This window comes from Phyllostomus discolor, chromosome 9 (genome assembly GCF_004126475.2).
Source record: "Phyllostomus discolor isolate MPI-MPIP mPhyDis1 chromosome 9, mPhyDis1.pri.v3, whole genome shotgun sequence".
Lineage (NCBI taxonomy): Eukaryota > Metazoa > Chordata > Mammalia > Chiroptera > Phyllostomidae > Phyllostomus > Phyllostomus discolor.
This window is the reverse complement of record NC_040911.2, coordinates 102,844,050-102,860,023: the sequence shown is the minus strand read 5'-3', so window position 1 is coordinate 102,860,023 and position 15,974 is coordinate 102,844,050. Positions and strand designations below refer to the sequence as shown.

General features: G+C 52.9%; 1 protein-coding gene across 1 annotated transcript in view; it reads right to left on the bottom strand.

Moving 5' to 3' along the window:
* The window catches only part of VAPB (VAMP associated protein B and C), a 46,443-nt gene that overhangs the window by 16,821 nt on the left and 13,648 nt on the right, over positions 1 to 15,974 (bottom strand). The window contains exon 2 of the mRNA XM_028524128.2: positions 2,896 to 3,048. Within this exon, the coding sequence (XP_028379929.1) occupies positions 2,896 to 3,048 (153 nt within the window). The remainder of the gene's footprint in view (positions 1 to 2,895; positions 3,049 to 15,974) is intronic.

The window sequence follows — 15,974 nt, the reverse complement described above, 5'->3', positions numbered from 1 at the left end:
TTCTTAAAACTAGAAAAAGCCCATAAATTACTGAGATGTATGTAATTAGTGTACTTCTAAAAAGGCAATTCAAACACGCACACTCAGCCTCCCACCACAAACCGGCCAGTTCACGTCACGGCTGGCGGAAGCCCTTCTCTGCAGCGTGCCTCCAGCCAAGGGAGTGCGGCAAACGCTCCGACTCGCCTGGTTACGGATGAGAGAGCTGCAGCCCAGCGAGGCTGATGGCCTGGCCAAAGACCAGCCAGCAAGTTAAACGGCACGGCTGGGCTTCCTAGTCAGGTTTCTGGTGACCCCAAATCCAGTGACCTCTGAGCTGAGTGGACGAGGCCACGCTTGGCCACGAGTGCACCCGGGAAGAAGCGAAGGCTGGTCTCTGGACACTCTGCGTGGCTGGCCTCCTGAGGGTGGCCTCTTTCCCAGAGGGACCGGGCACACCGCGTGTTCCCCAGGATGGCATCACGTAACTGCATCTCAGAGGACCCTTGCAAAAGTGCAGTGCCTTTAACCCCAAGATATGAACGTCTAGTAAACGATACAGTAAAGCCGCAGCACGCGGGCGCCAGTTCCCTGTGCCCACGGGCGAGAGTGTCCCAGGAACACAACGACATCGGGCCTCACCCACATGCAGCTCGAGCACTGAAACAGACACACACCGAATAAAAGCCAAGGAACCCTTGTCCGAGTGCACACAGCTCCTGTCTCATGTAGGAGGAAGACCCGCAGAGACGCAGGTATTTTATGACTCAACCACTTCCCCCCAGTCCAGCCCACGCTGAGCCTGGGCACTGCACGTCTGGTGCCCACCTGCCCGCGGGCGGAGGCCTCCTGACACTGCCGAGGCAGCTCGGGGCCTCTGGACCGGGAGCCAGGGCCCCTGGCCCCTGGCATCAACTCTGCCACTCATCACTCAGGGACTCCAGATGACCACGTCCGCCCTCTGGACCTTCAGTTCTCATCTGCCCCAAGAGGCCACACCCACAGTGTCCTGGTCTTCCTTCAGTAGGTAATCATAAGTCAAAACAAGTGCCCAGGGTCAGTTATTACTTTAAAAAGCATTTCTGTGATGGAGAGGGATAGATCTTTCTAGAAGACACGCGCACGCACACACACACACACACACACACACACGCAGAACATCAGAAAGCACAACTACACTGTACAACTGCCTGTTGAGATTATTTTATCCAGAAAGCTGTGTTGCTACTCCCGTATTTACTGCAAAAATTGGTCATTCTCATCTACTGACAACCTCTGCTCAAATGTGGTATGGGCAAGGAAATCAATGGGGAAGCAAAGTCAACGGAAGAAGGGAATGAAAGATGTGGCTGCCCTTGATTTCAACAGAAAAATGGAAACCAATGTGGGTTTTATTTATTTTTCAAGATTTTATTTATTTTTAGAGAGAGGGGAAGAGAGGGAGATAGAGAAGGAGAGAAACATCAATGTGTGGTTGCCTCTCGCACGCCCCCCAAGGGGACCTGGCCTGCAACCCAGGCATGTGCCCTGACTGGGAATCGAACCGGAGACCCTTTGGTGTGCAGGCCAGCGCTCAATCCACTGAGCCGCACCAGCCAGGGCCCTTCCCTCCCTTCAGTCTTGCAGCGCGCTCCCACTCCCAGGCAGAGCCTGGCCTTCAGAGCCAGGCACAGTAACCCACGCCCTGCGGGCCTGGGCCTGTTTCCAGAGCCCTCCACCGCCGGTGCCCTCCTCGGTGCGATGGAGTACCGGCGCCCTCCTCCCAGGGCAGACAGCAAAAACTACGGGAGAGAACACGTGCATGGGCCCGGCACGCTGCAGACCCTCAGTGAACATGTGGGCTCCTCCCTCCCGACCTCTCCTGGATAAGAAGTCAGTTCGAGAGTGCAGACCAGATCGCGCAGCCTCCGACAGAAGCGCACGGGGACAGCTGGCGCAGGCACGCCTCGGTGAGGGAGACCGACAGATGCAGGGAGCAAGAGTTTGCAGAGCGATCAGATAATGAAACACCTCCTATCCTTCCAAAGAAGTGAGTCATTTTCTTCTAGGTGTCAAGTGAATAGCCAAATGTATCACAATCAAAACCTGTCATGGAAAAAGCCAGCCAGGTGCCCATTTGGAATGAGTCGTGGCTGCTAATGCTACGGAGCCCGCTGGGACACGGTCTCCTGACACTCCGAGGGTACACACACGCCCCCGCGGCTCCTTCACACGCACAGAAGCATCCTTGGGGCCAGGAGTTCTAATAAGCTGAAAGTTGATTTCATTTCTAAAATACGTGCGACTCAAACCCACCACTTACATCCCCTTAATTCTGAAAGCCAATTCTCAGTTTGGGCACTTTACCAGCATCTTTTCAAAAGCTGGACTTTGGAAAACACACGCGCTCCCTGACGGAAGGGGGAAAAGCCATCAGACATGCACAAAACTCACACCCTTGACTACATTCCAATTTCCTCAGCCCTCGTCTCCCCGAGCTTTTCACAACCAGTAAAGTGCAGTTACCAATCATTGGAAATGACACGAGCTTAACGTCAGAAATCATTTAGCTTAAATAAGAAAATAACTCCATTTAGCTTTCTCCCGCAAAGTAAAATTAAGTTTGTTTAGCCCTTTTTTATTTATTGCCAAAGGGCAGATTTAATTTCAAGGGAGTGAAAACCAAACTCATTCTGGAGTCTGAAGCTGCCACTGTGATTCTGTTCTACCCACTGAGGCACAGAGGCTGTAAGCATTAAACCAAGGAAGCATTCGCTGTGGAAGAACCACAGGTCAGTGGGGCCCACTGGGCTGGGAGGGCTGGGGAGAGATGCCCACCCTCCTGCTTCGCTGCACCGCCAGCAGCAGCTTCAAGAAACCCCACCGGCTCCCGGGGCCTCGACAGCCCCCCCTCCAGCCTCCGGGCTCAGGACTTACCGGACACATTAATCGAGGCCCCCGCGTCGATGATCCCGCTGTTGGGCCTCACGCAGTACCTGCGCGGTGCCGTGGTCTTCACTTTGAAGCACACGTTGCGGTCTGTCGGGTTGGCGAGCTTCAGGTTGGTGGTGACAACGTCGGTGAAGGGACCTGCGGACGAGAGACGGAGACTGACTGGGAGCCTCGCGAGGAGGGTTCAGAGACGGACTACAGTCCGGGCTTGGGCGGGGTGCGGGACCCGGCGAGAGAAGGGAGACCCGAGGCCCGGCCGATCTCACCGCCGTAGCAGAGGGGAGCTGAGGGGAACGCACTAGCAGGGACAGCTGAAGTCCGCGGCGTCCTCCCGTGCCACCGAGCAGGTGCTCGGACCCGCCTCCCGGCCGGGGGGCTCCTGGGGCCACGGGGGCGGGAGCCGCGCCACTGTCCTTGTCCTCACGTCCAGACCAGCGGTGGCCGTCAGGCGCTGCCCCCGAGGCCGGGCCTCGGCCCACACCGAGCACCGACGTCCACGGCACGAGCGGGAAACCCACGGGCAGAGTGCCCGGGGCCAGGCCGGGGCGCGCAGTGTGACCGACGGCAGAGCGTGCGGACAGCGGCACGCGTAAGAAAGGCCCGGAGACGTCCTCGTCCGCACGCACGGAACCGCGTCCCGACGGCACGCAGGCCCCAGGAGCCGCGGTCCCGCGGGGCGGCCAGCCACCAGGCTGCTGGGGACACTGGAACGGGGCTCGGGGCCCTCGGGTGCATCTTATTATTATTTATTCATTTTCTACTTTATTAGATTTTTTAATTAAAAAAGTAAAACATGCTTCTTACCACAAGCCAAACAAGAAAAGATGTACAAAGAGGAAGTTAATAAGCTTCCCTCGCCCCCTGAGGTGACAATATGGGGGGTTTTCCGCACCATCTATGCTCATGCGAACAGTGCGTACAAGCATTGTGGGGGGGAGGTGACAAAAACAGGACCGCACGGCCCACGACACCCTGACGCCTGCTTCTCCGCTGCGTGCCGGTCTGTGGCGAGCACCCGACCGCCGGGTTCACTAGGGAGTCAGGCGGGAAGTGTGACCTGCAAGACCTCTTGGGCCCTTCTCAAATTCCTACCTGCTCACTGTGTGAATCCATGGTGTCTCGTTTTTCCAGGCAAGCCCTTTACATTTACAAGGAAGGAGGGGAGGGGCGGGAAGGGGTGTGGGGGCGTGCCCACCACCTAGAGCGTACAGGAAGCTGCTTCACTAGCTGTTCCCTAAGAAACCAGCCGGCCCGGGCACTCGCATCCGTCACCTGAGAACTTTGCAATGAGACTCTCCAGCCCCCGAGGACGAGGGTGATACTTTCCGGGTTCCTGTATCTCTGGTGCGGTGCCTGGCATCTAGGAAAGGCGTGCGTGCGTGTGTGCACGCGTGTGCGTGTGTCTATATGGAAACAGACATACAGAGAGATGCACGCACCAAGGAGGAGACTCCCTCATAGATTACGCCTAGCTAAATTAAAATCTCAGGCTGCCTTCGCTCCTCCAGAGGTGCTCAGGGGATGAAAAATCAATGTGATATGGGCTTAGCTTAAATATAAATTAAGAAATCAATAATGGCAGAAAGGAGAAACAGAAAAGAAACTCCATTCCGAACTCCAACAAGCCGCCGTGGACCACGATAAGGCCGAGCTGGAGGCCGTGACTCGGCCCCGGTGCGACTGACGTGCGACTGACGTGCAGCTCAGGGACAACGCAGGCAGCGCACGGACTCACGTCTGCCTGCGTGTGCGCCTGTCTGCCGGAGACGCCAGGCGAAGCCCGTGAGCCGCACCCCGCCGGCCATGCTGCACGGAAACGCACCCCTCCGGTCCCCAGCACCTGTCCGCCCTGTGGGTCAGGGCCACCCCCCGCACCTGGCGTCCGCACACTCACTTCCACTGCAGGTGACCTTCCTCCTGCCTCCCACGCCCACTTCCACGGGCAAACGTCAGGTCTTCTGAGGTGGATCGAGTGCCACGCTCAACTGTAGTGTTTATGCATTTCCTGCCACTTCACGTGTGCAAAACTGTGCTACTGCTTTTACTGGTTCCGCGTCTTTCTGTGTGTGTGCACGCGTCCAGCGAAGTTTAGGAACAAAGGTGTGTGTGTAGTACGTGTGTGTGCAAGAAAAGGGAAAGGGAGGAAGAGAAACACATGTCCTGAGAGTGACCACAACTGGTCACTCTCGCACACGCGCCGACGGGGACCAGACCCCCTACCCCGGCGCACGCCCCACCCAGGAGCTGCAGGACGACCTCCCCCTTTGTGGGCGGTGCCCGGCCACACCGGCCAGGGCCCGAGTTCCTCAGTGCAGCGAGCCTCATCCCCCTCACGAGTCCTGCGGGTTGTGCGCGCTGTCTTGTGCGGAGCGGTCATCTTCAGGAATGCCCACGTCACATCAGAACGGAGCCCACCCTATCAGCGGACCCTCCCTCTGTTGTTGGAGGGCTACGGGTGCCGGAAGCAATCCCCACTGCGTGAGCAACGACGCCTTCGGGAGCGGGACGCCTCTGGAGCAGCTGTGGCTCCCCTTCCCTGTAGGTCCTGCCCCCGGTCCTGCTCGTGGGAGCTGGCGAAGCCCTGAGAGGGAGGCGCCGCACCGCGCCGGTGCAGCTGTGGCCAGATGTGGGGCAAGGCGGAGCCCTGGCAGTGCGTCACCAGCGGACTCCAGCACAAACAACCCTCTCTCTACCCCCTACGCCGTCGCCTCATTGAGAACTACAAGTTTATGCACAAGGGCAGGTACCCTGCGGCCCAAGAGGATTTTCAGCTACCATGAGGGACAGCCAGATGCTGACCACACTCCCTCCGTGGATCAAGTTCCTGGCACGAAGGGCGAAACAGGACGCCTGGTGCTGAGGCAGGGGATGGGGGTGCGGCCGCCCGGCCCTGCCCTGCCCTGCCCTGCCCTGCGGGCGCGCAGCCGCCTCTGCACTCGGGGGAGACGGGCGGGCTCCCCCAGCCTCGGCTGCTGTGGGCGGGGATCACGTCAGCAGCAGCGAGAGGAAGGAGATACCGCTGGACACAACTCCAGTTCTCAGGGGTCAGAGAGAAGAAACCCAGAGACGCGCTCACCCAAAACACACCCCCCTCGCAGACACCATCGCCACCCGCGCACACGCTCTGGCCCGCACACGGACTCCGCGTGGGCCTCGCTCCCCCTCCAAGCGCCTCATGACCACACCAGGGGCAGAAGACTGACAAAAACGCGTGTCTTTACGACGACGCGCCGAGAAAGGGCTGGGCTTTCGGACACAAAGCCGCAGGGCAAGGGAGGAGCTACTCGCCGACAACGTGAAGGTGGTCTATACACAAACTCCCAGGTCTCCACGCTTTCCAGGCGTGAGCTGAAGTCATCGGTCTCAACCAGATGCTGCCTCAAGAACTCGGAAGCGTCTTCAGACCAAAATGCCAACAACTGAAAATTACCCACAGACATTAAACCCCCCGGATTTTCCTGGGTTTGCGGTCTACGGAGGACGTCACACAGGGATGCTGGCAGGAGGCCCTCAGATGAAACGGAGAGTCCCGCGTCCCGTCTGGTTCCAGGGCCTCTTCCCCCCCCCCCCCCCCCCCCCCCGCTTCACGGGCTGGGGGGCCTGGATTTTCAAAATACAGGGAAGTCCTGAACATCACAGATAGGTCCTGCCACTTTAAGAAAAATGACATATAAAGAAACCAATTTTGCCACAGGCTAATTGATATAAACAAGAGGTCAGTTCCTATGGCATCTCATCAACATTATAGTGAAAGTACCTTGAACAAAACGACATTAATTGAGGAGCTGCTGTATCTGTTTATCCCTTAACAATGACCTTTTCTTCCAGGTACTCCATAAAAAGGGAAACCAAATTTAACTGTAAAGACTAAGCTGTTTTTGGAAACTCCCCCAGTTAATCTATTATACAGTGATCTAAATACTGACTGTTTCAATCTGTACGAATCACATAAAAAGTAATCTAAATTATTAAAAGATACTACTTGTGGTAATAAGAAAAAATAAATATCCCAGATTTCTCCTCAACACTCAATCATGGGCCTTAAGTACTGAGGATTTCTTGGGCTTTCATAGGTTTTAATTTGTAAAAATCTGGAGCGAAATATACTGAAAATACAGGGTCCAGGAGAAGTAAGGCCCACTGGAGTGTGGTTGGCAGGGTAATAATATGGGCGTGGTAATTTACAGTTTTCATTTGAACATTTTACCTAAAACGACATTACGCTGTGCTTGAATGTGATATTGTTATGTTACAGAATTGCATGCTTATGATTTTATGATGAGAGATTTTGTAATTAAAAAGGGATTTCATTTGTACCGGACCCTGTATATGCAAGTGAGCAACATGACTGGTAAAACAGCAAAGTCTCACGAGAAAAAAATCACGACATTTTATAAAAACAGGCCAACCCTTCTCTCCCCACCCCTGGCAATTTACTCGAAGACTTTTATTGAAAATAAATTCTATTCAATTTGAGTAATTATAGGAAATAAACCATGTTAGACTTCTCCTTTTCCCCTGTATTAATGAATTAGAATATACAAAAACCTCAATAAAAATGATGTAAGGGCTTATGAGCATCATTCAGATTTTTACTAGTCACTTTCGTTCCATAAAACTGCCATTTCCATTAAAGCATCATGTAAAAAATGGGATTTTACTATACCAACATGCATATTTATCACCAGTGAGTTTGAACAGTGCTTATACAGTGCAGAGTCAATTTTACAAAATGAAATCTCCTTCCCAAGTTAGACTTGTTTCTTTTCAGAGATGAAAAAGATGATTAGGTATCTCTAGCACATACTTTTAATAATTTTTCTTTCTAATCTTCTATTCTGATTTCAGATGTTTACATGAAATTAGGAACTAAGCATCTAAAATGCGAAACAGAGGTCAAAAAATGAAGCAACAGGATTTGGAAGAAGTTAGGGCCGTTACACACATTTTCAGTCTTTCTTCCTTTGGACGATGGGACCGACGGCCTCCAGGGCCTACAGGACGCGTGCTCCCTGGGGGGGTGGGGGGGGCGCTCTCGGGGAGCAGACGGGGGCTAACGCCGTCAGGGAGGCCGAGTCTGAACTCCTCCACGACTGGGAGCGAGGCAGACCGCTCAACCCAGGGTTCCACCCGGTTTGGAGATAAAGCCTCCAAACCTCTGGCTGTAAAACTCTGCGGGGGCTGAGGCGGCAGGAGAAACTCCCAGCCCCACAGAAGAGTTCACTGGAGAGACCCACAGGCTCCTAGAACTTACACAAAACCACCCACCCAGGAATCCGTACCGGAAGGGCCCAATTTGCTGTGGGTACAGGGGGAAGTGACTGAAAGTTGGTGGAGGGCCAAGCAAGCGACATTATATTGTCAGACCCCTCCCCCAAGACAGCACCACAACCCAGAATGTGGTTTGCCCCACCCAGGTGAATACCTAAGGCCTCGCCCCTTAGTACCTAACAGGTACGCTGAGACAAAAAAATATGGCCCAAATGAAAGAACAGATCAAAGCTCCAAAAATAGAACTAAGTGGTAAAGAGATAGCCAACCTATCAGATGCACAGGTCAAAACACAGGTAATCAAGATGCTCACAGAAATGGTTAAGAATGGTTGCAAAATGGAGGAAAAAGTGAAGGCTATGCAAAGTGAAATGAAGAGAAATATACAGGGAACCAACAGTGGGGGGAAGGTAATCGGGACTTATATAAATAAACATTCAACCAGAACAGAATGAAGAAACAAGAATTCAAAAAATTGAGGAGAGGCTTAGGAACCTCTGGGACAACTTTAAATGTTCCAACATCAAAATCATAGGGGTGCCAGAAGGAAAAGAAGAAGAGCAAGAGATTGAAAACTTATTTGAAACATAATGAAGGAGAACTTCCCCAATCTGGCAAAGGAAATAGACTTTCAGGAAGTCCAGGAAGCTCAGAGAGTCCCAAAGAAGTTGGACCCAAGGAAGCACACACCAAGGCACATCATCATTACATTACCCAAGACTAACAATAAGGAGAGAATATTCAAAGCAGCAAGAGAAAAGGAGACAGTTACCTGCAAAGGAGTTCCCATAAGACTGTCAGCTGATTTCTCAAAAGAGACCTTACAGGCAAGAAGGGGCTAGAAAGAAGTATTCCAAGTAATGAAAGGCAAGGACCTACATCCAAGATTGCTCTATCCAGCAAAGCTATCATTTAGAATGGAAGGGCGGATAAAGTGCCTCCCAGATAAGGTCAAATTAAAGAAGTTCATCATCACCAAGCCCTTCTTATATGAATGTTAAAGGGACTTATCTAAGAAAAAGATGATCAAAACTATGAACAGTAAAAGGACAATAAACTCACAACTATCAACAACTGAACCTAAACAAAACAAAAACAAAAACTAAGCAAACAACTAGAATAGAAACAGAATCACAGAAATGGAGGTCACACGGAGGGTTATCAGCGGGGGAGGGGAGGGGGAGAATGGGAAAAAAGGTAGAGGGAATAAGAAGCATAAATGGTAGGTACAAAACAGAAAGGGGGAGGTTAAGAATAGTATGGGAAATGGAGAAGCCAAAGAACTTTTACATACGACCCTCAGACATGAACTAAGGTGGGAGATGCCGGTAGGAGTGGGGTACAGGGCAGAGGAGAATAAAGGGGAGGAAAATGGGACTATAGTAACATAATCAATAAAATATATTTTTAAAAGTTTTTAAAAATTTAAAGAAAAAATAGCAGAGCAGGATTTGAGCCAAATTTAAAATTGGGCGAAAGATCTGAAGAGACACCTCACCAAAGACACACAGATGGAAAGTAAAACATACAGATGGAGAAATATACAAATAAAAGATGTGGAACATGTCATTAGGAGGCTGCAAATTATAACGGCGATGAAACAACGAAACGCCAACAAACACTTACTAGCACAGCCCAAATCTGCCCTGGCTGCTGCGGCTCAGCGGCCTGGGTGCCGAGAGCTGGCCTGCGGGAGGCAACAGACCCACCCGTCTGTCACACACCGATGTTTCTCTCCCTCCCTTCCCCCTCTCTCTAGAAATAAGTGAATAAAATCTTAAAAAAAAAAAAAAGGACGGCCAAAATCTAAACCGCTGAACACTGAGCGCCAGCCAAGATACGGAACAGGAGCTCTCATTCGTTGCTGATGGGCATACGACATGGCACAGACACTGTGGAAGACAGTTTGGCTGCTTCTTTAAAAACAAGCAAACAAACGACAACAACAAAAGCCCTTCCCATATAACCCAGCCATCAGCCTCGCTCCCTGGTGTTTGCTCACACTGCCCAACCTGGGAGGCAGCCGAGCTGCCCTCCAGAAGTAGGTCCGTGGCTGAACCGTGGTCCATCCCATGGGGTGTCATTCAGTGCTAAGATGAGCCATCGTGCTCAGACGTGAGGAACCTTACATGCCTATTACTAAACTAAAGAAGCCAATCTGAGAAGGCTACATCCTGCAGAACGTTCTGGAAAAGGAAACGATCCATGGTTACCAGGGTTAAGAGGAAAAGAAAGGCTAAACAGATGGATAGCGAATCTATTCTGTATGACACCATAATGGTGAATACATATTACGCATTTGTCAAAACCCATGGAACGCACGACAGCAACACTGCCCCTAGTGCAGACCAGGGATCCTGGGTCACGGCGGTGCGTCAGTGTGGGCTGAGCGACTGGGACAGGCGTATGAGGCTCGTGCTGGGTGCTGACGGTGAAGGGGCCAGCATGTGTGCTGGGGCCAGGGGCTTCTGGGAACTCGGTGCTTCCTGCTGCATCTTGCCACGAACCTTAAACTGCTCTAAATGCCCTCCCTCCTTTTTTTTTTTAAGAGGAAGAAAAAAGAATCTGGCCTTCATATTAATTTGCTTATGGTAGCACCCCCAACATTTCTGATATTAAATATTATTGAGATTTTCAAATATGCATGTATATAAATGAATAAATAAAATATGTAAATGAGCGAGATGCTTTCTTTTGCATAGAGATTGCTTTCCTTTCCTTTTTCTAGAGTTCATAAAATTCTGGTGTTAGAAACACCTATTCTTCCTTTGCATTATGCCTCCTGATGTAGCTACAATACTTTGAAACTCAAATTGTGTGTGTTACCAAGTAAGTTATATACACCAATTTGATGTATAATCTATCAGGTCTCAGCTTTCCAGATACAAACTTAGTTATTAGTTCCACAACAGTTTTTTTTTCACTGTGCATAAAAAGAGCTGTATTTTATACTCTTGCAAACACAATTTAGGTACAATATCTCTCCCTTCTTCAACCATTCCAAAAAACAAGTTACCGTATTTCACTTCAACTCTGGAAAGATTACCTCCTGGGAAGGTAGTAATGTGCCCCCAGAAGCCTCGGGCTGGTGATGGGTTTTGCTAAGGCAATAAACCCCGCTCGGGGTTTCCGTGCAGGGTGCTCTGCGCACGGGAAAACCACGCTAGCACGGGGGCCGGGCAGCAGAGAGCGGAGTCTCACAGACACCCTTCGCACCGGCCCCCTGGCCGTCCGTTCTCATTCGGCGCGCCCTCCTGCTTCCTGCGCGCGCTCTCCACTCATCTGCAATGCACCAGCGCTCGCATATTTCTTTCCTTGTTTATGTAAGTCCTTCTCCTTCCAGAACATAAGCTCCACGAACAGAGACTTGTCTGCCCCCGCTGTTCACTGCTGACAACCAGCACCCAGAACACTCCCAGACACACAGCAGACGCCCAGGAAACTGGCCGAACGAGAGGACGGCCGCGCCGCACTTCCATCTATCTTGAGCCGAGACCCCCCCTCCCCGCACACGTCGTCCTGTATGCACGGCCGAGTGCCGGGTGCGCGGCCACGGAGGCTGCCGCTGCCCCCTCTCCAGCATCACCGCCCTTCGCACCTTCAGCACAGAACTAGGAGCGACTCACATCCCGCTTGTCCCCATCCGGAGCAAACTTCCTCGTGAGACTGTTCCTGTCCCGCTCATCCCTGGACGCCCTGAGCCCAGGACAGTGCGACCCGTCCACGACACGGGCGCGGCAAACGTGCGCAGTGTGCAGGAACGCCAGCCTCCCTGAGAGGCGACCCGCCGCCGCCCCGGCGCACTTCCTGCAGCAGACGCCTGCTCTGTGAGCTGGGCCCGAGGTCGCGAGGAGTCGGTGTTCACTACAGGTGGGAGGCAGTGAAAACGTTCACCGTGTCAACAATGCTTTCATCATTACTATCCTACGACAACTTTGTTTAAAGCTGCCCCCTCTAAAAAACGGGAAAAGAAATCGCAGTAACATATATTCAAAGAGGGCAAGCTCTTAAATAGCCATGAATTCAAGAGTAAGGACACTGGGAGGAGTTTTTTTTTAAAAATCTATTTTCTTGATTGAATTGTTAGCGCACACATCAAATCAATGCTTTAGAAACAAATAACGCTTTGCAACCAATGTGTTTCTAATGGCGGACATCGGATTCCAGTATTTCAGCAGACGGCCTAATTGTGGAGCTCTTATTTTGAAATCACCACTCGCACAGACATAACTTTCCTGGAGACATCTTGGACCGCGACGTGCTCTGAATTAATAAAGTAGCCTCCTCGATATCCTCGGGAGACAGCCAGCAACCGAGAAACCTCACACCCATTATTACAGCAAGAGAAACGGGCACCGCGAGCACTCCCTAACGATGCCATTACAGGCGCGCGGGAGGCCGGCCTTTCAGCCCACTCTCCCGCGCACCAGGCGCCTGGCTCCCCCGAGCAGCAGGAGATCAGGCCGGTCTGCCGTGGGGGCAGGAAAGCCGGGACAGAGGCCCAGTGGGTGAGAGCACTGCGGAAGATCTAAGATGGGACTCGGGAAAGCTACCCCCAAAAAGACAGAACGCTAGACAACAAAGAACAGCCACGGAAACGAAAAGATACCTGTAGCTTATTATGCTAATAGACAAACAATCATTATTCAGAATATATAAAGAACTCTGGTTAATAGTAAATGTGCTAAATCCCAAAAGGTGCCCTTTTTGTCACTGGATTCACCTAACATTCCTAATTTTTTTTTCAAACAGTAAATTGCTTTAAAAAATCACGGGCCAGCTGTCTGGGCGGTTTCTGGGGGGTGCCCTCAGCCCGAGCTCCTCCTCCGCGTCGGACCCTCTCACCACTCGTGGGCATGCGCCGTCTGTAAACACAGACAGCTGCCACATTTGTATCTGCTGGTTTAAACTCTGTCCCGTTTCCCTTCTGGCCTTCCGTGTGGCAAATCGGGTTTTACTTTCAGTGAAGCGCTGGTAACGGGGTACCTGGTAGTAGCCAGGAAGTAACTCCGTAGCTGAGTTTGCGCTCACTGCGTATGGACCATTCCTCATTTGTACCGTGACCCAAACGCAGCTTCAATTTCCAGGTACCTCGACACCCAACACAGTTTCTCATCATTAGGTATGAAAAAAGGCGCTAAATCCGTAGGAAGCACTATCCAATGGAAACGAACGAACTAGGCCTGCATTCAGCAACAGACGGGTCTCACGAACACGCTCAGCCACGCGTGCCGTGGCGCTGCGTCACGCAAGAGAAGAAACACAGCAACAGTTCACACCGGCTCCCTCTGCAGGGCAAAAAGAGAGGGGGGCGCAAAGGGGCAGATGCGGGGGTCAGACAAGTCTTTAGTTCTCAGTGAAGTTTATTTACTAGAGAACGATCTAAACAAGTATAACAAGTTACTAAGAGGGATTCTGAATTCAGGTGCTGTTTATTGTATTATCTGTATTTCTCGGTACTTACATCTTTTCCACGTAAAAAGAGCCACCTGCACTTCACGTAACACCCAGGCAGTGTTCTTCCAGGGGAACCCGCTGCCCCAGAGCGCCCCGCCCGTGCGAGGCGCAGCCCTCAGCTGGGGGCGCTGGAGAGCAAGGGCCTGCACTGAGCACAGAGCAGCGGCAGTCGCGTTAGTTCAAGACAAACACGAACCTAAATTTTTGACCAAATCTACTGTAAGAACTTGGAAGACGAAAAGCCTTTACCCACGTATAGATAAATACTATGACTACTTTTCTATAATGCAACACTTTTCCCAAATAGAAAAACAGCTGCAAGTATTATGTGAGGACTCAGGTTTCACCCAGCAGTAAGACAGATTACAGTGCAGGGCGAAGATTACTTTAAAATAACAGCACACCTGACTCATATGAATTTTACACAGCATTTCTAAAAGGACCTTAGACTATTTAATAAACTGAATGTTTTCAATGCACAATCTTTACCCCACTAACAAACATCTAGTCATTTTTCTCTATTTAGAAGACCAAAATCTGTGATTACAATGATCATAAAATGAACAAAAAGATAAGCAATATTCCACTCCAAATAAAATCCCACCTAAATCAGACGGTGGCAAAGCACGAGTCATCTCGTTCCAACGAGGCAGGAGCCAGCACAGACGTCGGGGGGGGGGACATGAGTGATGGGGGGGGGGGGGGGGGCCCAGGTCATCAAGGCTGCCGCTGTGGCGTTAGCTAGACTGAGCTACAAATGGACAGCGTGCGCCGGGCACACAAAGTCGTTACCGGTGGAGGTGAGGACTCCCCCACAGGTCGGGCCCTCGGTGGGGATGACAGACTCCCACCAATGGCAGCGCGTCCCAGCGCGCAGCAGACACACGTGAGGCGCCCGGGGCCAGCGTGAGTTTTCGGCTTGTGAGCAGTGGGGAACGGCAGCCCGGGGCGGTGGTCCGTGCGTGACCGACCCGTCCTGGCTCCCTTCCAGGGGGCAGCCTGCGTGGCTACGCGGGTGAGAGGCACGACCGACCAGGCCCGCAGCTCCGCAAGCCAATTCAACAGGGGCCCGGGGAGCGTTCTGTGCGTTCCCCGCCTTCTCCTTTAGAAGCCATACTCCTTCTCCGAAGTTCTGCTCAAGTGCCTTCTCTTTTGAAGAGGCGTGCCTAACCCTGCGGTCAGAAAAAAACTGCCCCTCCCCGCCCCGTGCTCCAGCCAGGGGCAGAGGACCCGCACCCCCAGGCGGACCGCGCCTCCTGGTCCACAGTGCCCACACAGCACCCCCAAGACGTGCCACTCCCGTGCCCAAACCCACTGCTTCCCGGCTCGGGAGGAGAAGCTGCTGTTCACCAAAATGTCTGGCCTCCAGCGGTCACCCTGGTCCTCTCTCCTCCTCTCCCGCCCCACACCTAACCGGCAGCAAGTTCTGCCGGCTCTGCCTCCAGATTCGAAGCACCTCTTAGCGCCTGCTCTCCACTGCCACCATGCTGGTCCCCGCCAGAGTCTCTGCGGGGACTCTCCTGCCTGATGCCCGCTGTGCCTAGGGCTTCCACACACAGCAGCCCGCCTCCCCCACCTCCCCCATACCAGCCGTGTTCTCTGAAAGACGGACCCCTGCTCACAGTCCTCCGCAGCTCCCATCTCCCAGCAGGACCCACAGTCCTCCCCACGGCCTGGAGCCAGCGACGCCCCCCGCCTCTCGGAGCCCACCCCTCCAGTACCGCTCCATCCCTCCATGGCGGGAACAATGACCTTGTTGTCCCTAGAATACGCCAGGCTTGTGGCCCCCTTGGGGCGTGGCACTCGCCTCTCCTGCTGTCTGGAAGGCAGTTCCCCCAAACACGCGCGTGACTTGCACACTCATTTTACACAGGGTCTCTCGGTTCAGACGTCACCTTCTCAGAGGCGGGGCCCAACCATATGTCCTATGTCTTTGGGGCACAAGGTTGTGCTCCCAAGCAAGGCCTTTACCCTGCAGCTCCCTCGTTCAGCACCCCCAACTCTGCAGCACCTCAGTTCCATTCCCCTTTTGATGCGGTGCCCGCCTTCCCCAGAGGGTGTGCTCCGTGAGGGAAAGGTTTCGCCGTGGTCCGTCAAGTCTGGAACGGTGCTCGGCACCCCGCGGGCACCCAGGAACGGGCCCGCAGAGTGCCAGGTACCGCCCTAGGCCTCCGGCTAGAGCCGCCCCTGCCGCCCCTGCCCGGAGCCCTGGGAAGACAGGACACGGGCCTGGGGGCCATTCCAGGACCCCCCAGGGCTGGTGAGAACGAGTTTCTGGGGCCGGGGGCTCCGGAATGACGCATCTTGACAGAAACTATCGAATGACAGTGACAGCA